This window comes from Myotis myotis, unplaced genomic scaffold (assembly GCF_014108235.1).
Source record: "Myotis myotis isolate mMyoMyo1 unplaced genomic scaffold, mMyoMyo1.p scaffold_m19_p_8, whole genome shotgun sequence".
In the NCBI taxonomy this organism is placed as follows: domain Eukaryota; kingdom Metazoa; phylum Chordata; class Mammalia; order Chiroptera; family Vespertilionidae; genus Myotis; species Myotis myotis.
In genome coordinates, this window is record NW_023416390.1 from 37243104 (window position 1) to 37270129 (window position 27026).

Consider the following 27026-nt stretch of genomic DNA (forward strand, 5'->3'; position numbering starts at 1 on the left):
AAATATCAAAAAATTTCTATATGTGACACGGCACCAGAGTTAAGTTAGGGTTTTCCAAAATGCTGACACGCCGAGCTCATCACTGTTGTAGGGTATAGGATAGATGATGAACAAGTTAAACAAGAAACAACCAAATTCAGTCCATGAGGCGCTATAGGAAACTCACACATGGTTCCTTCAACAAGTTACTGTGTGTTTGGGGGTAGGGGAACTAATTTAGATTTCAAGACACTGCAAAGACTAAACAACCAAGTACATGTGTACACCAACCATACATACATTTAAGTCACTTGGGAAATTTTTAAACAAATTGGATATTAGATATTAAGAAATCATTATTAATTCTGTAGGTATAATACTGACATTGTAATCACATATGGAAATGTTCTTTTTTGATATAGCCTCAAGTCTCTAGATTAACTGACATCACATTTGAGATATGCTTTCAACAAAATAAAAGAGGGAGAGAAAAAAAAGTATGACAACATACTGATGGTTACTAAAGCTGGATTACGGGTATATGGAGGTTTATGACAGATTTGCTCTATTTCAGCAGGCACTTAGAACTTTTTGTAATAATAAAATAAATCATTCTTTCAAAAACATTCAATACATATAATTGGCAAAGTTTATTATCAAGAACATTAGGTCTTTTAAAAGACTGTTTTGGTTTAAGAATACTGAAAGATGACAATCCACGATAAGACATATACAAACAAGGATAATTAAAATATTAAATACTATCTAAATTAAAAGGCCATAATTCAAATTGTTAACAATCTCTGTGTCTTGTTAGAAGCAGCTGTATAGTTCCCCTTCAAGAAATTCACCCACCAACTCATGACTACAAAGCCTCAATGCACTCAATTACATAATTTAGTTACCAATGCTGAATGTTTTGTGTTTACACATGCATTATCACAGAAAACACAAAATTCTATTTACAGAGTTTTTTTGTTTCTTTAAAACAGGTCTCAAGCATCTTTTAAAGTGCGAGATACAAATATGGTGTATCCTTGAAGAAAAAGGCTTCTAAAAGAAGTATGAGATAGCTGTCCAATACTGCCAAGAGTGGTTATATAACTAACCGAAGAAAAACCGGCAGTGCCCTGCTGTCTTAGTGTAGCAGCCTCTTCCTTTGTAGTTGGTTGAGTTCTTAGCTCTCACTATACTACCAGCCAAACATGTACTCCATTGCTTTGGATACAAGACTTTCATCTTTTTTTGGCGTCTGTCTGTCAGAAATGACCTATTTTGAAAAAACACAATTGTTAAGGTTATGTTTTCTTCAGTATCATAGTTAATTCTAGAGTTAATGGCTAATTTAATAGAGCCAAACATTAAAATGCATTTGTAGAAATTAACTGTATATTTAAAGGTTAAAACATGGCTTTGGTTAAAACGTCTGTATGTTTTTAAGAATGTTAAAATCTTATTCCTTTGGCAAAGCAAATTACATCTACTCCTTAAATTAGAAAACTGGAGAAACACAAAAGTTACTAGAGATGAGGGCTTTAAAATATTGGTTTAAAAAAAAAAAAAAACTAAAGGGGAAAAATGTCACCAGTTCAAGAATTTTCTCCACATTTCAAGAGGAAGTGAAAAGACTAAATCGACAACTTTTTTATTTGCTCTTTTAGAGCCCAGGTCTGTTGCTAGGCAAGTTCAGAACTCCTGCCTTATTAGTTAGGGGATAATAACATACTGAGTGAGAGTCATAATACTCCTACCATTCTTTAATGAATATAAATAAATTTGTCCTTTAAACATTTTTGAAATGAGAAAATTTGAAATGGAAGCTGGTCAATGTTTTCTTTGGATAACCAAAGGCTATTTCAACAGAACTGAAGGCTCTTCATTTGTGATACCATCAGATTTAGTTATCAATTTAATAGGTTTTTAAATATTCCCTCATGCCACAAGAAAAACTTTTTACATATGCCAAGATAACTTAGAAAAAAAAATAGACTATCAAAATGTTTTTTAAAATAGCAAAGAATTTTTTTTTAAATTCAAGATGTTTCTAAATTGACCAAAATTCTCATTTTTAAAACAGGAAATTAAAGAATGTAAAGTTTATAGGTTTCATCAAGTCAATCACTTCAGTGGGAAATATTTAATGGCAGACAAATCAATCCAATGAAAAAGTCAAATATTCTAAGTAAGCACTTCAACCTTTAAAGTACATTCTTTTTATCCAACCCTTAAAATACCTGATAGTCACTAGTAGAAGCTTTGTATGCTGTAGCAAGAGGTCTCATGGTAGAAATCCTAGGAGTACTCCCAGGCTGGGATGGTGTTCCTAAGGTTTTGATTGGTGGTGTAAAGGCTAGAGATGAAGATGATACAGCATACCTGTCACTGTTTTCCATAACACTCTAGAGGAACAAAGATAAAGAACTTCTCTGGTTATAAAAATAATACATTATTACAATCTACTTACAAAGAAAACTTCATTAAAAGATATATTCTATTTGATCTAAGTAATATTTTAAATAATTTTGGGCTTGATTAAACAATGTATGCTTCTTGGCTAGCATTTGAGATCTAATGTTCAGCCAGAAATTTAACTTCAATGACTTCAAATATCCTCAAGACAACTAGACTCACAAGAGTAAGAATCTCCTAACAAACACTATGGAAAATCAGCAAGAAAAAAAAAAAAGTCTTTGGGGAAATCTGGGGGGAGGGAAAATTAAAGTCCAGTGCTATTTAGTACCTGTAACCCCAAATTCTCATCTAGCCTCTGCAAACATCTGGTACAGTGATCCTTGACTATAAGCACCAAGAACCATGTCCACTTTGTGCATAAGTATGTATATAATCTCCAAGCAGTCCCTGGTAGGTAGTATATTTCACATTTATTTATTTAAAGAATGATCAGGATGACTTTAAGTCACAAAGAAAACTTTAAGTTGTGCTCAGTATTGTTTTATAAGTATATAAATATATAATAAATTTTAAATATTTTAAAATAGAAATAAAAAGCTTCCACCTTTAAGTTAACCCTCATGTGAAATATTTAATTCTGAAATAGCACTATTCCTTTAAAGTAATTAAAGAATTCGAAGCTGCTTTGCATAAGACAGAGAATGGTTTAGAAGAGACCTAGAATAGAATTGAGGCCTCATCTTTAACAACTCTGGATAAATTACTTAAGTCCTTTTCAACTTATCTTTATCTTTAAAAGGAAATAGTTGGGATGGATTACCTCTAAATTTTAAAGTCTTGTGACTAAATATATTTGGCTTACCAAGAAAAGAGTACAATAATACCGTCACAGTTTACAAACTAAGAAAAAGAGGCCTACTGAAGCAAAGTGACAGAACCACCCATGTCAATATTTAGATTTGTGCTCTTCACATGGATTAAGGCAGCGGTTCGCAACCTGTGGTTCGCGACCCCTTTGGGGTTGAACGACCATTCACAGGGGTCGCCTAAGACCATCGGAAAACACATAGATAATTACATGTTGTTTTTGTGATTAATCACTATGCTTTAATTATGTTCAATTTGTAACAATGAAATTGGGGGTCACCACAACATGAGGAACTGTATTAAAGGGTTGTGGCATTAGGAATGTTGAGAACCACTGGATTAAGGCATTTCCCTTACATCAGCAATAACTTACTTTATCTATACATGGTTTTACACCAATCATGATGGACTCGCCAAAAATCTTCCCATCTTTGCTTAAGGCTTTCCGAGCCTGCAGTTTAGATTGATAACGGATATGCATCCAATTTCCAGTATTAGACATCTGCAAAGAATAAAGTTGTCTCTTAAAATGTAGAATATATAAAATCTAAACTCAATGAATTACATTAGAAACTAGAAACATACGAAGATAAATCTGCTTCCACATTTGATGCACTATAACAACCTATATAGTTGGACTCAACATAAATCCCATTAAACAATTTCAATAATCTCTACCTAGCTCTCAATTTTCTAATATAAAGAATATGCGACAAAGATTATCTGAAAGTAAAGTAATTCTCAAAAGATAAGTTTCTAGTAAAAAGTTCTTATCAATACTTGCTATGAAATTTTTAAAACTGTATTCATCACCTGATTTTGTATAGAAGTTAAATAAGTCAATCTCTAGTAATAGAAAAAACTTTGTTATTTATAACTTGTGTAAGGCTAAGATAATAACAACTGCAGCAGCAGCAACAGCAACAACAACAACAACAAAGTCCTGGCCAAGTGGCTGGAGCAAAAGGTTTTGAGTTCCATTCCTGGTCAGGACCCATACGGAGGCAACCAACTGATGCTTCTCTTTCTCTATTTAAAAAAAATTTAATTAATCAAAAAAACACACATATCATTGGATAAGGATTTTTTTTTAAAGCTCTCTATAAGCTAAAAAGCCTTGAGAACTCTAAGTCAGGAACACCTCTCTTTTCCTTTATCCCCAATAAAACAAGCTCAAATTGGAAAACAGTAATATAATATATGGCATAATTTATGTTTTTAAAAGACTGTAAACTAATTAAGAAAAGGGTTGGAGAGAAGCCTGAAATTCTAGTTCTCTGGCTTATTTTCTCTTTTTGTCCCTTTTTGACAAATACTATACAATTTCCAGCCTTCCTGACTCTAACAGAAATAGTCCATGAAACTTAAAAAAAAGTAGGAGCAGACAAAATTCAGCAGCAAAGTTTCCTTCTATTCATAGCTTATCTGTCCTCAGCCTAAATCCTGAAGTGAAAAGAATTAAGCCTTACCACATGTTTTAAGATATTCCCATATTGTGCAAATTGTAATAATATATAGGAAGCAGATGCCTGAGGAAACCTGAAAAAGAGAGTTGACCAACAATAAATACGAATAGAAATCACCACACTTACAAGTGTTTCAAAATAAATTCCTTCCAACTGTCTAGAACAGCAATTTTCAACCTTTTTCACCTCATGGCACACATAAACTACTAAAATTCTGCGGCACACCAAGATATGTCTTTTGCTGATCTGACCAAAAAAAAAAACCCAACAGGCATAAATTTGATTCACAATGGATGGCTATTGTTGTACTGGCTGTTGTCATTTTTTTATTTGACAAAATAAGGGAAAAGAGGTCAGTGCCCCTGACTAGTCAGGCATTGCATGCTTTAACAATTCTTGTGGCACACTAGTGTGCTGTGGCACACCTGCTGAAAATAGCTGGTCTAGAACCACAGGAAATCCTTGATCATCCCATTCCCCCATCAGCTGAATCTATCACTGCCCATAGCCCAAAAGTAAATGTTAAAATTAGTTTTGACTCAGCCATTCTACTATATCTCCAGATTCCTTCCCTGAAACCTCTGAAATTCTCTCAATGCCACTATCACAGCCCTCAGAATAAAATTATAAAGTTGCAGTTTTGTATATAATTTATTTTACAAGGGTGGTGTGTGTGTCAGAGAAAAAGAGAGAGGAGAGAGAAATATTTAGGTACACTACTGTTGTTATTATTTTTTAAAAAATACATATATTTCTTTATTGATTTCAGAGAGAAAGGGAGGAGAAAGAGATAAAACATCAATGATGAGAATCACTTATCAGCTGCCTCTTGCACACCCCCTACTGGGGATCAAGCCTGCAACCCAGGCATGCCCTTGGCCGGAATTGAACCTGGGACCCTTTAGTCCACAGGCTGACGCTTTATCCACTGAGCCAAGCTGGCTATGGCTAGGTATACTACAGTTATTAAAACAGAAAGAATTTAAAATTATATAGTCATATCATTATATACCGAGCACCTGAAAATTCATAAATTTAGTCCTGAAACAAAAATAACAGTCAGTGCCAGTACCAACCATATACAAACATTTAAAAGGATGGTTACTAAAATTTTAATAGCCATATACTCTGTATGGGAAAATTCTAAGTAACTTTTACTTTCTTTATCAAGTTCTCTATGATTTGAATATTTTACAAGACATTAATACTTATATAGTCCAAAAAACTATTTCAATTTGAAAATCTGGAGTTTCCTTAGCCAGGAATTCAGTTATCTGGGGCCAGGATTAGGAAAAAATAAAAAAAATCTGAGTCCCCTAAAATAAATAAGAAACACCACACATTAAAATCCATGTGAGTAAAATACTCACTGCACTCAGGACTGGAATTTTATGTTATACTAGAGGCCCGGTGCACAAAAATTTGTGCACTCGGGGGGATCCCTCAGCCCGGCCTGTGCCTCTCGTAGTCTGGGACCCCTAGGAGGATGTCCACCTTCTGGCTTAGGCCTGCTCCCCAGGGGATCAGGCCTAAGCTGGCAATCAGACATCCCTCTGGCAGCCTAGGAGCCCTTGGGGGATGTCCACTTGCCAGCAGGGAGCAGGCCTAAACTGCAGTTGAACATCCTTAGTGCTGCTGAGGAGATGGGAGAGGCTCCCGCCATCACTGCTGTGCTGGCAGCCATCAGCCTGGCTTGTAGCTGAGCAGAGCTCCCCCTGTGGGAGCGCACTGACCACTAAGGGGCAGCTCCTGCATTGAGCATCTGCCCCCTGGTGGTCAGTGTGTGTCATAGTGACCAGTCATTTCCAGTCGTTCTGCTGTTAGGGTCAATTTGCATATTACCCTTTTATTATATGCCTGGTGCATGGGTGGGGGCTGGCTGGTTTGCCCTGAAGGGTGTCCTGGATCAGGGTGGGGGTCCCGCTGGGGTGCCTGGCCAGCCTGGGTAAGGAGTTGAGGGCTGTTTTCAGACTGGCCATACCACCTTCAGGGTGGGGGGTCCTGTTGGGGTGCCTGGCCAGCCTGGGTGAGGGGCTGATGGCTGTTTGCAGGCTGGCCACAGCCCCTTCAGGGTAGGGGTCCCCGCTGGGGTGCCTGGCCAGCCTGGGTGAGGCGCTGAGGGCCGTTTTCAGGTTGGCCACACCCCCTTCAGGGTGGGCGGTCCTGCTGGAGTGCCTGGCCAGCCTTGGTGAGGGGCTGAGGGCTGCTTGCAGGCTGGCCACAGCCCCTTCAGAGTAGGGGTCCCCTGGGTGAGGGGTTGATGGCTGTTTGCAGGCTGGCCATGGCCCCCAGCCACCCAAGCTCCCAGTGGACGCTGGCTGGAAGCAAGTATCTGGGATTTATTTATCTTCTATAATTGAAACTTTGTTGCCTTTAGCAGAGGCCACAGCCGGTCAGGGCAGGCGGGAAGCTTGGCTTCCTCCATCGCCGGGGCAACCAAGCCTCTTGCTTACTCCAGCTCTGTGGCTGCCGGCCGCCATCTTGGTTGGGTTAATTTGCATATAGTCACTCTGATTGGCAGTGGGCGTGGCTTGGGGCATAGTGAAGGTATGGTCAATTTGCATGTTTCTCTTTTATTAGACTAGATAAGCTTGAATATGATTTCTAACCCTAAAGAAAAACAACAAATGAGACAGGGTGCCTAACAAATGAAGGAGGAAAATAATGGTTGCATGTGAGGAAGGTACTTCAGAAATAAAACATAATTCTAAGAGTCTAGGACCACTTTGACTAGTAACATTCCAATATCCTATAAAAGAATCACCCTAAAGCAACGAATGGTATACCATACTGACCCTGATGTATTTCTCTATAAATGATCAAAATATTTTATCCGTTAGAAGAAATGTTTTAATTCCTGCAACTAAATTCATATAGAGGGTTACTAAAAAAATAAAACCAACAGAAAATAAATAGCTGAGAAAGTGTATGTCTTTTAAAAAAAGGACTAGAAGAAGTACTTAAAGTAATTTACACAATTACTGAGGAATCTTATAACTGACACCATTACTACTGAGCATAAAAAACAGACTTTGGAGTGGACGTCCAAATTAAAAAAACAGAATTCATGAGAGAACATAAAAATTTAAACAAACACACACAAAAATCAAGTAGCCAGACAAAGTGTTATGAATAAAGAGCTGAGTGCAGGTTTTCTGCAGAACAAGAAAAAGTAATGGTCCTGCTTTTAACTTTATATACACATAGAATCAGTAACACATAGAATCTCTCTGAAAGATTATACAAAATATAGGTGGCAATTATTGCTTTAAAGGGAAAAAACTGTAGCTTGGGACCAAACCAGGAAGGAAAACTTTTCACTGTATATTCTTATTCTTTTGAATTTTAAATAAACTGAATAAAGCCCACTAACATTTACTGTGCATTGTTCTTCTTTCAAGGAGCTCATGTGTTACTTTTATATATTTTTTTACCCCCAAAATGAAATATAATTAGGTCTGATATCAGTATGACATATAACACTTTCAGAAACAAATCTTATATAGTATAGTATAAACAATAAGAGTTTAAAAATCAGAAGACCTGGGATTTTTGCTGAAGCTTTACTAATAACTAGATATAAACCTCTGAATAAATCAATCCATTTATATATCAGTTTCCTCATCAGTAAATGACGCAATATCTCAAGATGCTTTAAAGTAGTTTTTTGATCTACAAATCTATTCAATCTGGAGAATATTATGTTAAGCAAAATAAATCAGTTGGAGAAAGACCAGTATCACATGACCTCATTTATATGTGGAATCTAAAAAACAAATCCAGACATAGAAGCATGGACCAGACTGTCAAATCACAGAGTGAAGGCAGAGGTGGGTGGGTAGGTAGGTAGGTTTAACCAAAGAACTTATATGCATAGTAGAGGCCCGGTGCACGAAATTCATGCATGGGTGGGGTCCCTAAGCCTAGCCAGCGTTCAGGGCGGATCAGGTTCCCCGCCTCCCCGACTCCTCCTTCCCTCACCGCCCATGTCTGCTGCCACCGACCCCTGGTTCCCCATCCCAGCCCGGGGCCAGACCCGATCGGGAGATCAGGACCAGCTGGCTGGGGGGAGGGGCCAACCGCCACCGAAGCAGGCTGGCAGCGGGCCGATAGGGGCCTGCTGGCTGAGGGGAGGGACCTTCATCCCCCCTGGGAAAGGGGCCACATCCGCTGCCACCCACCCCCGGTTCCCCGGCTCAGCCCTGGGGCCTGCTAGCCGGGGGAAGGGACCTGGAGGTTGGCTGGCAGGCTCCTGCATAGAGCATCTGCTTCCCGGTGGTCAGTGTGCATCACAGCAACTGGCTGTTCTGTTGTTAATGGTTGCTTAGGCTTTTATATATATAGATATGCATAACCCACAGATATAATGTGTGGTGAAGGCCTGGGGCGGGGAGGATGCAGGTGAGGAGGGGTCAATGGGAAAAAACAGGATATCTGTAATACTTTCAACAATAAAGATAAATTTTTAAAAATCTATTCAAAATGCATCTAGATGTGTCAGGCACAATTTCTATTAATATTCAATATTCCGTGACTAGAAAGTATATGTATACTTGTGACATAGCATTTATATGAAATTCAATTTGTCAGTTCCAAACTGATAAAGTCCACTATTAAGCAGAGAAACAGTCACTAACCAGAAAGACAGAAAGGAGCTTCCTAAGTCTAATGGGGCAACCCTGTTCCAATGTCCAGCAAATACACAGAAGAGAAAATAATCTAAACTCTAGATAACAATGTGCACGATGAAGTGTCAGGGTGATCTGTACTGATGTCTGCACCTTACTCTGAAATGCACCAACAAAAATAAATTTAGCAAAGTGTTAAGTGCAGAATCTAGGTGGTAGGTATCTGGGTGTCTGCTGTGCAATTCTTTTAATTTTTTTGTATATTGGAGAAAAATCATTATAAAATGTTGACGAGGGGGTATTTTTTTTTAATGGTAAATGATCCAGAAACCTTACCCGAACACAGTTACCCATGTGTCGTCGAGGTGATCTTCAGACGTCAGAGAGTCTCCTTGAGTATAAAAAGGATCCAGCTGCGCAGGAGATAACGTTGTCTTTCGTGGCTGACCAATGTTTGCTGGACTAAACATGCTTTGCCCTATATTAGTATATTTAGTAAGTTAGTTACCAATATAAACATTTTGGTTATTTTTTAAATCAAAGCTTTTAGTTTTAAAGGAAAAAATATATTAAAAATTGGCAATTGCATAAATAATTTAAAATACACAACTGTTCTGAAATGATAATTTTATACCACCATACAATTTGAGAAGTCATTAATAAGTGAGAATAACTTAAGATTTTGCAAATGTTTTATTAATCTTCGGTTAAGCCTACACCAGAAGGATCTTTAGGCAACCTCAAAGACTTCTGTTGGGTTCATCTTCCAAACCTTTTCTCATGGCTCCTCTGCCTTAAGAATATTCAGTAACAACTCATTACCCACAGAACAAAATCCAAATGCCCAGGCCTCCACTCTAATTTCTACCCTTATTTCTCCAATATACTACTAAATGGTCCCTACCGTAACTCCTAAGATGTGAATGCAGTTTTCTTTTGTTCAGGTCATTTCCATCTGAAATGTCTGATTCTTTTCTTATCCTTCAATGACAGATACCAATTAATGAGTATGTCTACATGTCCAACATGCCAAGCTAAATGCTGTCCATGTTCATTTTATCTCAGAGGTGTCTTATTGAGACCACATGTTTCTGAGCAGTAGAGAGAGACCATTTGCCTTTAGTCTCTGGAGTAGTAATAATGATTCACTCATAAAGAAATATTTTTTCAGAAAAGAAAAAATATTTTTTCAGTATTAAATATGGACCAAGCATAATTCCAGGTATCTATGATACAGTAGTAAACAGTTAGGCTTAAAAACAACAGCCCAGTCGGCGTGGCTCAGTGACTGAGTGTCGACCTATGAACCAGGGGGTCACGGTTCGATTCCCAGTCAGGGCACATGCCCAGGTTGCAGGCTCAATCTCCAGTGTGGGGTGTGCAGGAGGCAGCCAATCAATGATTCCCTCTCATCACTGATGTTTCTATCTCTCTTGCCCTCTCTGAAATCAATAAAAAAAATTTTTTTTTAAAAAGGAAGAAGTAAATAAATAAATTAAAAATCAAAACAAAACAAAAAAACAACAGCCCTGGCTGGGTGGCTCAGTTGGTTGGAACATCATCCCAGGCACCAAAAAGGATGTGGGTTAGATTCCCAATCAGGGCACATACCTAGGTTGCTGGTTGATCCCCATATGGGAGGCAACCAATTGACCTTTCTCTTTCTGTGTCTCTCTCTCTAAAATAAATAAAAAAGGTATAAATGGATGAGGACCAAACAACAACAAAAAACCCTATTCCTAATGGGGCTTATATGCTAGTGAAAGAGGCAAATAAGTAAATACCTAATATGCCAGAAAACAGAAAATCCTACAGAAAAAGAAAAAGCAGAAAAGGGAGAGGAGTATATGTAGGTACATCTGTGAAAAGGTTTAATGAAAAAAATTTTCACTAAAATGCCATTAAAACAAAACCTGAAGGAGATGGGATGCAGAACATGCCAATTTGTGAAGATGTGAATATTAGTTGGGGAAAAAAGTGAGCACACAGGCCCTGATAAAGGACATGGACTGGTGTTTGATAAAGAGCAAGGAGGCCAGTCTTGCCCTGGCTGGTTTGGCTCAGTGGGTAGAATGTCCGCCTGTGGACTGAAGGGTCCCAGGTTCGATTCTGGCCAAGGGCTCATGCCTGAGTTGCAGGCTCAATCCCCAGTAGAGAGTATGCAGGAAACAGCAGATCAATGATTCTCATCACTGATGTTTCTATCTCTCACTCCTTTTCCCTTCCTCTCTGAAATCAATAAAAATATATTTAAAAAAGAAAAGAATAAAAAAAAAAAAAAGCCAGTCTTTGCACAGTAATGAGGGAGATTACACAATGAAGTCAGAACAACTATATGAGCACAGAGAGATAACAAGATACCAGGTCACAAAAAAAAACTTTGTAAGCCCCTGTAAAGACTTAGGCTTTTACCTGAGATGAGTTGGGATGCCACTGGCAAACTGTGAGAAAGGATGACATAATAGGACTAAAATTTTGAAGTGATGATGAATGGTAGATTCCTTTTCCTCAAAACTAAGTTTCATTATTTTTTTTGTAATGCAGTAGCAGTTGGAACAAGAGGCTCTAGAATAAAATAATAATCTCCCAACCAAAATCTAATTAATTGTCTAATCTAATCCCCTTACAATGAAGCCCAATAGAGATAAAGAGCCTCTCAGCCCCTCCTGCTGATGTTAATCACAGAAATATACTAATTCCAAGTAGCTTTTTAGTGACTCATTCAATAAATATGCCTTCACCAAGAAAGATAGGAGGTGGGAAAAAGAACCAGAAGAAAATAGACAATATGAGCAGGAATAAAAAAGACCAACATTAATCTCACTGGTAAGTTATTACTACATCTATGAAACAAGAATAGGAAGCTACATTTTTAAGTACATTAAAAAAGTCAACAACAGAAAAGGTTTGTGGGAATTAAAATAACAAAAAAATAAGAGTTGGAAACTGAGATTGAAGACAGCTCTCAGAAAGTAGAATATACGTAAAAAGACAATGTAAGGGAGAAAAAGTAGAAAATTAGAAAAATCTAGTGCTCATAATTAGCAGGAACTCCAAGAAGAAAGAACAGAGAAAACAGAGGGAGGACAATTATCAAATACTGTACAAGGAAGTTTCCCAGAACTATGGGTGTCATTAAAGGATCCGTCAATTAATTCCCTAGCGAAACAAACGGAAAAGTCCTAAACCAAGGCACATTTGTGAAATTGGGAACACAAACCACAGAGAGATCTTAAATTTTTCAAAACCAGGCCACATACAAAGGCTCATGAATCTACACTGTAAATAAGTTCTATAGAACATTAGAAGCTAGAAGACAATGGAATGATGCCTCCAAAATTCTGATGTAAAATACAATACTTAGCCAAGTTAGCAATTCAGTGTAAAGACAGAAAAAAAGGATTTCAGAAGAGGTCTTAAATTTCACTTCCCATGCAAGCTTTCCTAGAAAGCTACTCAAATATGTTCTTCACCAAAACATATTATTTTTAGAAATAAACTAAGAATGCATGTCATCTAGGGAAAAGCTAAACTCTAGAAACTTGCTAAAGCAAGTCCTAGGATGATAGCTGTACACCATGCTGAAACAGAAAACAGCCAAGAGAGGCTACGAGAGAGATGGTCTTAGTTGAAAACAAATTTAAAAATGTGCTTGACAATATGAACATTTTAAAAAAAGACAGATGTATAACAGCAAAAGAACATTTGCTTCAAAAACGGGAGCAAATGGCACATAGAAAATTAGACAAATGGGGAAAAAGACAATTATTAACTAAAGAAAAAATTGTACAGAAAGGATAAATTATAATACTTGAATCAGCACTGACAATGCTTTAGATAGTCATAATAATATAAAAATAACAAAGGAATAAAGTTTGATATAATTATATTGAGATAATGTGTGAGAGATAAGATGTAACATCTCCAATCACCTTAAATGTAGCAATATTGAAAACATAAAAGCAAGAATTAGCAGCAGCTGGCAGAAAAGTCAAGTCAAAGATCCACCAAGAAAGGTCAGAGAGATTCCAAGCACACAAAAGATTTAGCTACCACTCGCTATATTTAAAGATGGAAGGAGAGCCACGAGCCAAGGAATGAGCGCAGCCCCTAGAAGCTGAGCACAACCTCCAGGTGACAGCCAGCGAAACACCAGGGACCTCAGTCCTAACCACATGAAACTGAATTCAGCCAATACCCTGAATGAGTCTGGATGCAGCTCATCCCCAGGGCTTCCAGAAAGGAACATATCCCTATTGGCACCTGAGCTCTAAAGAAAGAACCAACCTGTGTCCAGACATCTGGCCTATAGAAACACAATAATAAATGTGTATTGTTTTAAGTCAATAAGGCTTCTGGTAATTTGTCATGGCAGCAATTTAAAAGTAATACATATATTGGTACAAGTGGGGTACTGCTGTAACAACTAAAAATGTGGAAGTGGCTTTGGAATCGGGCGGTGAGTAGAGATTGCAAGAAATTAGAGGAGCATAATAGAAAAAGCCTAAATAGCTTTGAACAAACTGCAAGTAGAAATCTGGACTTTAAGGGCACTGCCAGTGAGGATTCACAGACTGGTTAACTGAAATCTGGATTTGGATACTGCTTTTGTTATGCATTCTGACACAATGTTTTACCTGGGTGTTTATTACAATTTGTGTTATATAATTGTTGATTTGGTCCATTTTAAATTTTGCTATTGTTTCTTTTTTTAAAAGGTGTTCTTATTGCTTTTAGAGAGATAGGGAGAGCTGCCACCTGCACATCCCCTCTTGGGGATCAAGCCCACAACCTAGGCATGTGCCCAGACCAGGAATCAAACCACAACCTCTCAACCTGTTGGTTGGAATGTGCATGGGGCAACCCTCCAACCAACTGAGCCACATTGGCCAGGGCCCGCCTCCTTTATATCTAAGCCACCACCATCCCTCACCTGAATTAATGCAGTAGCCTTCTATCTGGTTTCCTTGCTTCCAACCTTACCCTTACCCCAAAGTCTATTCTCACCACAGCAGCAGGCTCATTCTATCTGTTTTCTACCTTTTCTGAGGAAAAACCAGTTATTACAATGACCTTCAAGGCCCTGTAACATTAGCCCCCACTACCTCTTTAACCTCATTGCCTACTATTCTCTCCCCCACTCAGTTCATTTCACACTGGCCTCCTTACTCTTTTTTTAACACCCTAGGCACACTCCCACTTCAGGGCCTTTGTGCTTGTTATTTCCTGTCTATAACACTTTCCCCTACCTCCCTTACTTAAGTTCAGGGTTTTGGCCAAATGTTTCTTTACCCTACCTATAGAAAGCAGAATAATGTCCTACACCCCAGTGTCCCTGTCCTTATCCCTGGAATCTGGGAATACATTCCATTATATGCAAAGGAGAATGAGGTTGCAGATGGAATTAGGCTGCTAATCGGTGTCCTTAAAATAGGGAGATTACCCTGGATTATCCAGAATGGCCCTAAGTATTCACAAGCGTCCTTAAAAGCGAGAGGGAGACATGACTAAGAGGAATGATCAGAGAGATGCAAAGTTGTTGATTTTGAAATGGAGGCAGGGGACTATAAGCAAAGAAATGTGGGCAGCCTCTAGAAGATGGAAAAGTCAAGAAAACAGATTCTCCCCTAGAGCCTCCATAAATTAACACTATGATTGCCTTAACTTCAGCCCATTGAGACCCATTTCAGACTTCTCACCTCCAGAACTGTAAAATAATTAATCTGTATTATTTAAGCCACCTTTAAGTTTGTGATAAGTTTTTATGGCAACAATAAGAAAATTAATACACCACCCTATTAAAAACTGTAAGCCCTCACTCCCTACTCCCCTTTACTGACTGTCCTCCATAAAATGTATTAGCTTCTAGCAAATTGTATAATTTACTTACTTTATTTATAAATGTAAATTCTGTAAATAAATGTAAGCTCTATAAAGGCAAGGGTTATCTATTTTGTTCAGTTTCTCAGGACCTGGTACATGATCATGTGTTCAATTATTTGCTGAATGAACATGAGATAGACTATAAATATGTAAGAAGAGTTGTGCTAATGATGATGTTGATGTGATAAAAAAATACCATTAATCTTAAACAAAAAACTAGGTATAACCCGTGGCTGTTAGTAGTTAATGACAGATTTATAAATATGCATTAATATCTCTCAAAACACCTTTTATTATTCACTCCTTTATGTATTCTTCTTCTTCCGAATTCCAATGGCCTTTTTTTAATTACAGTTTTTGTTTACTTAGCAGACACTATCAAGTATATTTTTTTAAATATATTTTATTGATTTTTTACGGAGAAGAAGGGAGAGGGATAAAGAGTTAGAAACATCGATGAGAGAGATCAATCAGCCGCCTCCTGCACGCCCCCCATTGGGGATGTGCCCGCAACCAAGGTACATGCCCTTGACAGGAATCGAACCTGGGACCATTCAGTCCGCAGGCCGACGCTCTATCCACTGAGCCAAAACGGTATATTTTTAAATTATTAATATTTTGAATATAGTTCACATTTTACCTTTAAATTCAGAGAAGAATCAATATACAAAGTATTTTCTTTCTGAAAGAAATTACTTACATTTGGAAAAGTCTCCAAGTTTGAAATATAAAAGAAATAAAGCTGGCAATTATCAATAAAGGTCTTATATTATCTTCATTCAAAAAAGTAGAGAACGGTCTTTGGTGTTAAAAGGCACTCTTACCTGTTCCAGGAGTAGCTGTCATAACTCCAACAAGAGGACTCTGCATTACTGATATGTTTGGCTACATAAAAAGAGAAGAAAAGTGTATGGTCAAAATGCAAAGTTCTAACCATAACATATACACAATAAGTGCTAAAGGGCTTCATTCAATAGACCACTGAATATCTACCTTACTGGAGATGCCTATAACTAGCTCACAATCAAACAGTACTCCCTTTTTTTTTTTTTAGTTGAGCAGTATTAATCGAAAATATGCTAGACCATTATCATACCATTTGTTTAAATTAAGTAAAGTCACATGTGGTAAAAAGATACTATTTTTAGTAGGAAGTAACACTGCTATTTGGTTTTAGTTCCTAAGGTACAATATTTGAACTAACCCAGGTAATGTTGATTCTTCAATCACCGAGCTCACATAGAAAAACAGAAAGATGGCAAAATTTTATTTTTAAACAAACACAAACCATGAAGTATTATAGATTCAAATCAGTCCACACAATAAAAGACAGTATACCTCCACTGCTACTGGTAGACAGTTACAAAATGATCAATAGTAGTTCTTTTAAATGTGAGAAAATTAAAGTAGCTAAAAGTCCTTCTATAAACAAAGACAACAATACCAAATCAAGAATGACTGCCGAAACTGGTTTGGCTCAGTGGATAGAGCGTCAGCCTGCGGACTGAAAGGTCCCAGGTTCGATTCCGGTCAAGGGCATGTACCTGGGTTGTGGGCACTTCCCCAGTGGGGGATGTGCAGGAGGCAGCTGATCGATGTTTCTAACTCTCTATCTCTCTCTCTTCCTCTCTGTAAAAAATCAATAAAATATATTTAAAAAAAAAAGACTGACAAGGCTCTCTAGAAGTAAATATATACAGATTTTTTTTTTTAATCTTCACCTGGTGTTATTTTTCCATTGGTTTTTAGAGAGAGTGGAAAGGTGGGGGAGAGACAGAGAAACATCGATGTGAGAGACACATCAATTGGTTGCCTTCTATACACACCCCAACCAGGGCTGGGGATCAAGCCTGCAACCGAGGTATGTGCCCTTGACCCTTCAGTCTGTGGGCCAGCGCTCTATCACTGAGACAAACTGGTGCTATATAGATTTTTAAAAAAACAGATTCTGATTGAATTAAGGAAATCTAAAATCTAGCAACCAGATTTTATCATCTAGCACTGAGAACCAAATGCTGAAAGAATGTTAGGAGAGATACAAAATGTACTGTTCAATTCATAATAACAACATCTTTTATAATTAGAGAGAGGTTGAGCAAAGTCTCAGGAGGCAAATCTAATTTGGGTTTTAACCTAATTATAATATTCTAACCAACTTTCAAGTCAAAAACATTCTCTACAAATTATGATCCCCAGCCTTTTAAACATTTTGAACATAGCAATTACTATAAATTACCTTTCTTTTCATGCATTGTCAGAGGAGCAATGAAAACATAAACTTCAAGCCAGGGGTTCTCACACCAAACTGAACATCATATTTACTTACCAAACTTTAGAAAAATATCCCAAAACAGAATATTCCGGATTTGTTAAGTCTGGAACACTACTGTCCAAATATAACATAAGTCATATAAGCAATTTTAAATTTTATAGTAGACAAGTATATCTCAATTAAATATAGTCACATTTCAAGTGTCAAGAGCCACACTTGGCTGGTGGTTACTGTACTGGAAAGTTGGGCAGATCTAGGAGTGTTGGGTAGAAAATGTAATTGTCTAAACATAATGCATTATCTTTGCTTTGCTTGACAAGTAGCCCTAATATGCCAGGGATCAAGCCTATAGTCAAAATTTACTGAAAGATGCTTTGTAATAAACTTTCCAACAACTATGCTATATTTTATGTAGGGAAAGGCATAAAACATTTCTCCAAAGGAAACAGCAGAAATGTCTTTATACAAAGAATGTGTCATTTTTATTGACACACTTTACTTTGTTTGCATGTCCTATTAAGCACAATAATGTGAAAGGAGAGAACACATAACTGTAAAAGCTACTAAACTTCCTACTTAAAAGAAAAATCTATACTACCTTTCCAGTGACAGTCAAGAATTATCATGGTAGAATTACAAACACTGGCTCTAGATTTAAGACTGCCTAGGTTGAAAGCCTGGCTCTGCTAGACTAACTAGCTGCCTTACACTTGACAAATCACTTAAGCTGTAAGATCAGAGCCTGTGTACCATAGGTACTTCATTAGTATTAGACACTTTCTTGGAGTAATCAGTCCCATCAAACCAGAGGCCTCTACCTTGCAAAATCTCTTGACCGAATACACCACCACAGAACACTTATACCTACACCAAACAGAGCTTAACATACATCACCATCAGAACACCTACACCAGGAATATACTAAACCAGCAATTTTCTTTTCTCTTTTTCAAAAAATGTTTTCATTGATTTTGGAAAGGGAGAGGGAGAGGGGAGAGAGGAGAAGGAAGAAGGAGTGGGGAGAGGGGAGAGAAACATTGATGAGCTATCTCCTGCACACTCCCCACTGGAGATGGACCCCAAACCAGCGACCTCTAGGTGCGTGGGATGACATTCAACCAACTGAGCCACACTGTCCAGAGAGAGCAATTTCAACCTTTTTCATCATATGGCACACATAAATGAATTACTCAAATTCTGTGGCACACCAAAAAATATATTTTTGCCAATCTGACAAAAAAATAGGTTTAATTTGTAAAGGTAATAATAATAGTAATTAGCTACCCTTTTTGCTTCAAAGTGACTTTTTAAAAAATCAGATGCCTATACTTGTATATAAGGATATTTGGTACCAAGAATTAACCAATCAGATGTAACCTTATTATGAGACATGACCAATAAGATGAAACTCTATTATATGACCTATGTATTTATGGTTCAAAACAGGGCATTCACACTAGATGGCTACTGTTGTGTTGGCTGTTGTCATTTTTTTTTTTTTCTCTTTCTGACAATCTAAGGGAAAAGAGGTCAGTGACCCTGACTAAATAGTCAGGTATTGCATGTTTTAAAAATTCGGCAGCACACTGATTGAAAATCACTGTACTATACTATCAGCTCATAAATATGCAGAAGGCAGTGTTTTTAGTAAAATACTTAGTGAACATAGCTCTAAAAGGATAGTGGTCTTACATTAATAAAATAATTCCTAAAACAAAGATCTCAAATCATTATGAAGTACCCTACATCTGGATAAAACCCTGAATCTTCATTTGTTCTTTCACAGAATCATGTATAAATATTAAACTTTTAAAAGAATTGGCGTGACTTAAACCATAAACATTTCTACATGTATATTAAGTACGCTGGGGCATGAACAGGTGAATAAAGGCATACCTATAAAAACCAGAGAATTACCTACATGAAAAAATAATCTGGAGTTCTATTACATTTTTAAGTGCATTTCATGATAAACACTATTTAAGTAGATTCTATGATAAATGTCCTTAATGCTTATTCTGTGCAACAAAATTACATTACAACAGACTCAGAGAAAATTTCAAATTACTGACCCTCACTATTATAGCCAACTAAAAACATGAAATTATCAATTGTGGATATGAGTGAGGGTATGTGTATTACCTGTCTTCTTGAGGTTAAAGGTGTTGATCCAAGTCCTGGGCTAGAAATGTCGTCATATATACTTCTAACTGGTGGAGCTCCACTTTTATCTTTATGAGCTGGTACAACTGGTTGTGGTGGTGACCCCCCTACAATGTACAAAAAAAATAGGTGAGAAAACAAAGAAGCCTTCTATCTTTCTGATACGATTTTTTAAAATAATCATATTGCCATTACTATTTAATTCTCCTGACCACAATCCTGTGACTTAGTAATGATTGCTATTTAATAACTGAGGAAACTGAGAGACAGGGAGTTGCTTTGCAGAAACTGCTCAGGAGCACTTTGCTAGGAAATAAGATTTTTAAAAAACGTTTTTAAAATGCTGACTTAAACTCTTGTCTCCTAGTTTTTCTCAAACTTTAATATACATGAAAGTCACCGGGAGACCTTGTTAAAATTCAGATTCTGACTCAGAACTTGTGAGGTGGAGCCTGGGATTACAAATGTCTAATAAGCTCCTACTGATGCCAATGCTGGTGATCCACAGACTGCACTTTGAATAAAGGTTCCAGAATAAGTAAATAGAAATTTTAGTTTTTAGTAAATACATGTAACTTTTGCCTTCTCTAGAAAATGCTTATTTAGCATTTCAACACAAAACTTGATCCTATTTTTTCACTTGAAAGTAGGTATTAAACAACTCCAGTCTGTATAGACTTGATTAAATATTATCCCATAATGTGGCATTTGTCAAAATTAAACAGATCCCATTGATGTTTCTCATAGTAAAAAGAGATTTAAGTACATAATAAACATATTTTTAAAAGAACCAATTTTTAGAGACAAAAATCTCTGTAAGTCTTTATAGAGATGTCTTTATAAGTCAGAGAATCAGCATGCAAGCAGTGAAGCAGCCTGTGTCCTCTGTAAGACTAATGACGGAGCCTAGACAGTACAGCATAAGCTATTTAGAGGACAGACTACAGAACAGGACTGACCTGGGCTTTACCCTCCTGCTCTGTCACTTAGTAACATGTGAGTTTCAGCAATTTCTTTATTGCATTTAGCCTCAGTTTCCTCTTGAAAAATTAAGATACTACCTACCCCTCAAGATTGATAAAAAATAAAATAAAATAACAAAATACTTAGCATACTTCCTAGCTCTTAAGTATCGCCAATATATGGTAGCTATAATATTAACACATTTGAAAAATATATACCAAAAAAACCCCCCAAAATCTGTCCAGAATGTTTTTAAGTTAGTTACTTCAAATATAATTTATAATTCCCTCTGATCTTTTACATATATATAAATAATATAACCACTTTAAACAAAATAATACCTTAAAGAAAATTAAAGTAAGAAGAGTTTATCTTTAAACATCTACCAAAAGAATATTAGCTCACATTTGGAATTCAATCATTTTTGTAGCTAATTCTCACTACTCATAGTCAAAACTTCAGTTATCTTTTAAAATATTTCTTTGTTAAAGGCATCCTGTAAAAGATATACGTGGTATTGAGGCAATAACGTTTTGCGCTGACGATTTACATAGCCTGTGTAAAAAGCTTCCCCAGTTTGCGAAGTAAGTCCTTTCACTAAACATACTATAAATGAGAACTTTAAATAACTCTGACTAGAAGTAGAATTCATATTTATCCACTTTTACATTACACTTGGTTTTTACTGAATATTTGCTATTATTATATTTAAGATTAATTAAGTTGAATTCAGCTGAAGTTAAACGACCATATCCCATCTTACCCACACACACATACTATACCATATTTGAAAAAGGGATGATAGATAAAAAAATTGATCTTGGCATTTCATCATATTTGTTCTTTTTTCTTAGTGGTACTTAAATAATGGTGAGTTTTATAATCAATGGCATCTTAGATCGGATAAAATGTAGTATGCATATTTTTTTAATGGGTGGTTCTTAGAATTGTAATACAGTGGTCCCCCCCTTACTGAGATTTTGATACTTGCACTTTTAGTTACCTGCAGTCTGAAAATATTAATTGGAAAATTCTAAAAATAAGCAATTTGTAAGTTTTAAATTTCATCCTGAGTAACATGATAAAAATCTCACATTATCCAGACTGAAACGTGGACCATCCCTTTGTCCAATGTATCCCAGCTGTACGAAGTTAATAAGATATTTTGAGAGAGAGAAAACCACATGCAGCATCCTATATAATAATGAGGTAATATGCAAATTGACCCCCACTCCATCACAAGATGGCTGCACCCACAGAAGAGGCAGGGTTCCCTTAACGACCCATAACGAGCGATCAGCAGGGACCTGAGGCTGCACCCCCCCCCCCCCCCCGCCCAGTGGGGCTTGATGGGGGACCTCAGGCCATTCCCCCCGCCCCGGCGCTGGACCAGGGGACCTGAGGCTGCACCCCTTGCCCAGCAGGGCTTGATGGGGACCCTGAGGCTGTGCCCCCCACCCAGCGGGGCTTGACGGGGGTGGGGCCAGCCAGGTCTGGGTCTCACATGATTTGGAGGTGCATGCGGGTGGGCAGGGACTTGACTCTGGGTCCCGTAGCATGCCCCAGACTCTGACAGAAGGAAGATTTTCATATATATTTTACTAATTTTCTTTCATCTCTGACACTTTTATTATAGAGAAAGGGCAAATAGCAATATCAAAATATTTCCTCTAATTAATTCCCTTTTAGTGTGCACAGATTTCATGCACCAGGCCACTAGTATTATTATAATTGTTCTATTTTATTGTGTTATTGTTAATCTCTTACTTTACCTAATTTATAAACTTTATCATAGGTATGTATGCATAGGAAAAAAACATAGTATATATAGGGTTTGATACTATCTCTGGTTTCAGGCATCCACTGGGGTCTTGAAACTTAACCCCTGAGGATAAGGATAGGGACTACTGTAGTTTATACTGCTTACACCTCTATTCTTAGAATCCTATATTGAAAAATAGAGCTATTACTTAACGCTTTAAATTAATAAATGGGTTGACAAAAGTGAATGCTGCACCATTACTCTTTTTAAAATTCTAGTACAGATACTGACATTATTATTTTAGGCAATTTACCTACCTGCAATTAAAGGTGATCTCATTTCCATTACTCCTACTGAAGGGCCACTAATTGATCGAGGTTGTGGAGTCACTGGTGCTGGTAAATCCCCCATTAAAAATCCAGGTAAAAACTGGGCATTAACCCCTGGTTTTGGAGATGTGGGCGAACCCAGCATCATTGGTTCAGATCCTAAATGAATCAGAAATAAAATAAGGACTTTAATGTTATAATAGCTAACAAAAAAATGCAAGAATCTAGCATAAGTTTGAAAATTTAATCAATGTTGTTAATTACTATAAAACCACAGTTGAATTTATTATTTTAAAAACGAATAAAATTATTTCTAGAAAACTATAAGAGAATTTTGTATTAACACTATTAATCTTTGACAACTGTTTTCATTAACATTTCACAGGTTTAAGAATCAACACTTGCCCTGACCAGTTTGGCTCAGTGGATAGAGCGTCGGCCTGCGGACTCGGGTCCCGGGTTTGATTCCGGTCAAGGGCATGTGCTTGGTTGCGGGCACATCCCCAGTGGGGAGTGTGCAGGAGGCAGCTGATCGATGATTCTCTCTCATCGATGTTTCTAATTCTCTATCCCACTCCCTTCCTCTCTGTAAAAAATCAATAAAATATATTTAAAAAAAAAGAATCAACACTTATTTTTGAATTTAATAATTTAATTTTTTTAAAGCAAAATGTTTACTGAAGGTACATTCCAGAAAACGGAGTGGGCTAGTCAGAGAGAGAGAGGGAGGGAATGGCCCCAAACTTCTGGGTTAAAAAAAAAAAAAATTAGTTTAAAATATATATATTTAAAAATCCCTAATACATAAAGGAAAACTTTCCATTTCTGGGTCAACTACTATGCAACAACCAAAACAAGGACAAGGTACACAAGTTACTTAAACAAATCAAACACAATGTTTAGCTTACTATATGTCCCATTTTTTTTCTTCCTTACACACAAAAACTGTAAATATTTTTTGTAATAAAAGTATAATCATGTATACATTAGAGCACATATGAAATAATAGTAATGATTAGCATCCCAACTAAGAAACATATTTAAGATATTTGGAAAGGTATTTTTAAAAATGATTTATTTTAAAATTATGAATAATCAATAAGTATCCCTGATATAAATTCAATTAAAAAGAGAACAGATACTTAACAATCATCATTTCAACATTAGTTTTCACAATTTACAGGGTAGGTATTATTATTCCCATTATGGAGATAAGGAAGCTATAACTTACTCTAATTTCAAAGCAGAATAGCATAATAAGAAAAACATGGGCTCTGGAGTCAGAGATCTGCATTCAAGTGTCTCAGCAAAATGGGCATAATCGTATCACCCACTCACAGAGTTTTGATTAGAATTATAGCAAGTGAAGCACTTGACCCAGTACTGAATATATAGCAAATGTTCAGCAAATATTCGTTATTATTATAACAGTAGTTTATAATAGCCAAAACTGAGTGATAAATGTATAAATGTAGGATATGCAATTTCTACTTATGAAAATTTAATTTTCGACTATGTGACAAGCTAAATGTGATTCATGGCACTTAGAAATAGCAAACGTTTTGTATGTTATTTATATGATCTTTATGAACTATTACTTAACTTCTAAACAGCCTCAAAAATGTGTTTCTTGCTATCCAAATGCTGTCACGTTTATGCTTCCTCATATCTTGTTATAACAGACCTAGATATTAGCAATGCAAGTGCATAAAAGAGGAAAAAGGCAAAGTAATTTAGGAAAAAGATAAAGCAAATACTGAAATAAGGCAGAAAGAACTATAATTACATTGTAATTATTTTCAAATGCTAGTTACTATATTACTATGATACTATTACATATTTCCAAAGAACAAACACTAAAGTCAAACCAAAAGCATTTTCTGAACAGATATTCAGTAATAAAAGTTTTAGGTAGCACCATCTACCTTCAATCTCCCATTTAACAACAGAAAAAAATATATAGCAAGTGTAACAAGTCAAAAAAAGTTCTGATATTATGTGGATATATATGGTGATACAGTAGAAAGCACTAGAGTAAGGGCAAAAAGAACTCCATCAGACTGTCACTAACCACCCTTCAGGCTAAATTTCACTTAATGAGAGAGCTAGCTTCCATTTCACAGTCTGTATTGCTGCTAAAATAAGTACTGTCGTCTTATTCAGTAGCACTGTTGGTTGAAGTAACACTTATTTTTTTAAAAACATTGTTATTAATTTCAGAGAGGAAGAGAGAGATAGAAACATCAGTGATGAGAGAGAATCACTGATCGGCTGCCTCCTGCACGCCCCACACTGGGGATGGAGCCCACAACCGGGCATGTGCCCTTGACGGAAATCGAACCCGGGACCCTTCAGTCCGCAGGCCAACCCTCTATCCACGGAGGTAAACCAGCCAGGGCATAACGCTTACTTTTAATATACCATTAGGTTTTGGGAAAATGTTTATTCCTCACCTAGAATATCTGCAATATGAGGACTTGAACATGTAATATCAGCTAATGTCAGATCTCTGATTAGACAATAAACAGGGAAGGGTTTGGTTTATTCACATTTGTAACCCCAAGAAATTTGCACTCCGAAAATTTTTTTGAGTAGAAAACTGTAGAACTAGAACAGTTTTCTGACCTCTAACATAATGCAAAACACAAATACGGAGGCCAACACCTGTACATAAATCTAAATGTAGCAGAGTACGTATTTGCACTATTATACACTTAGTTTTTTATGACTAATACTAAAACAGTTCACGTTACTCTATTCTAAAAAGAAACTTATTTTGCAATAACATGCAAAGCATTATATACCATTCCAATCTAAAACAACAAAACACCCCCACAAAAACTCATTCTGCAGAAGCATAACACGCTTACTCTCTTTCCAAACTCAGAAAGTTTGTAACCTAATTTTCGAATGTCTCTATAGTAAACGGTTTAAAAAATTTCCACAGATCTCACAAGTCCCCAAACTCAGCAGACAAAAAGGAAATCGACATCCTGTGGGAGTTTAGATTTTTTTAAACGACATATTTCCGCAATGGGAATAAACTTTTAAAAATTCATTACTTGATTGACCTGAGGAAAAGACCTACAACACTGGGCCCCTTTCCCAAGACGAAGGCCGGGAATAAGGTGCGAACTCCGGGCTTCCTTTGTTAAGGCCACATCTCGATGGGTGCCATCGTCTGGTTTATTACCGTCGCACGACTCAAGCTCCTTTCATCAAACAGAGTCCCCGGCAAAGGCCAGGAGAGGGGTGAAATCCAGCAGGAACAACAAGCGCAGGCGACCCAGGAGCGGTGCTAGGCAACCACACCGCGGGGCACCGCCCACCCCCACCCACGTGTAGGCGGGTAGGTCCCTTCCTACAGACAATGCCCGGATCCTGTCTAGGACGCGGGGGGTGGGTGTCTCAGGTACCTGCACGTCCGGCGGGCTGCCGTGAAGAGGGCACAAAACGGGCGGCCCGAGGGCTCCCCCTTCGAGACGGAAACTAGCAGGCGAGAGCCTGACGGCTCCGGCCTTTCAGTTCTGCCCGCTTCCAGGCCTGCGGCGGGGATCGCAGTGCCAGCGAGGAAGGGCAGCTTTTCACTTACCCAACGTGGTTGCCTGGGGTTCCACGGCAAAGGCTGCCATCGCGGCGGCGGCGGCTACACTTCGCTCCGGACCCTCCCGGTTTTCAAAAAATGGCGGAAAGTCTCCCGCGGGTAGGGGCGCGCTGCCTGACGGAGTGACGTCACTTCCGGATGTGCGCCGCTCAGACGCTCCGGGCGCCAGAGCCGTCCTTTTGGAATGGGGCAAAGGTCTCTGCGCAGACTCAGCATCTCCCAGCATCTCCTGGGAAGGTGGGAACCTGCGTGGGAACTACGGTTCTCGGGATGCTTCTGCTCACGCCCTGCGTCTCCTGATGTTTGGTGTTTGAGTTTCAGAGACGCGCGAGTCCTGTTATTCGTGGTTTCTTACCTAACGTGAGCTTCCCCAAGACTCTGTCATCGGTCAGCACCTGGAAAAGTTGGCTTGGAGAAGCAGTTGGTGCCCTTCCCAATGTCGTTTTCTGGGCTTAGTCCGTGAAGCTCATTCTCCGCGCATATTTGCTACCGTCGCTATGCCATTTTTTAAAATGTTGTGTTATATAGACGCAATTTTACAATAGAGCATAATTGGTGCTTGCTGTTTTCTTACATACAAAATAGGGTAATTAATGCAAAAGAGAGGAAATAATGGGAGCTAACAGTCAACAAACACCCAGGCGCCCACCGCACCGCGGAATCCTCCCCGTAGGATCCCGACTGTCCTAACCTCCCCG

At 37.7% G+C, this 27026-nt stretch overlaps 1 protein-coding gene across 5 annotated transcripts; it reads right to left on the reverse strand.

The window, feature by feature from the left end:
- Window positions 1-1117: 1117 nt before the first annotated feature.
- On the reverse strand, window positions 1118-26425 carry NUP35 (nucleoporin 35). 5 transcript variants are annotated; one of them, XM_036320143.1, is made up of 9 exons: window positions 26317-26425; window positions 22713-22883; window positions 19650-19777; window positions 16060-16120; window positions 9689-9830; window positions 4728-4797; window positions 3632-3760; window positions 2214-2378; window positions 1118-1249 (listed from the first exon to the last, which is right to left on the reverse strand). In XM_036320143.1, the coding sequence occupies exons 1-9, from the start codon at window positions 26354-26356 to the stop codon at window positions 1172-1174; spliced, it is 984 nt and encodes a 327-aa protein (XP_036176036.1). In that variant the 5' UTR covers window positions 26357-26425; the 3' UTR covers window positions 1118-1171. The 5 variants fall into 5 exon arrangements, with proteins under 5 accessions (XP_036176036.1, XP_036176037.1, XP_036176039.1 ...); XM_036320144.1 differs by lacking the exon at window positions 26317-26425 and adding an exon at window positions 24327-24349; XM_036320146.1 differs by lacking the exons at window positions 22713-22883; window positions 26317-26425 and adding exons at window positions 16440-16469; window positions 17562-17621 and having other exon boundaries at window positions 19650-19779.
- Between the last annotated feature and the right edge of the window lie 601 nt (window positions 26426-27026).

What these genes read in the sequence shown, in the direction of transcription:
- NUP35 (XM_036320143.1), bottom strand. Translation starts at nt 26,356, where the DNA reads ATGGCAGCCTTTGCCGTGGAACCCCAGGCAACCACGTTGG. An exon ending in ACCCCAGGCAACCACGTTGG is followed by an intron (nt 22,884 to 26,316) that starts GTAAGTGAAAAG and finishes TGATTCATTTAG; the next exon opens with GATCTGAACCAATGATGCTG. An exon ending in CTTCTACTAGTGACTATCAG is followed by an intron (nt 1,250 to 2,213) that starts GTATTTTAAGGG and finishes TTTTCAAAATAG; the next exon opens with GTCATTTCTGACAGACAGAC.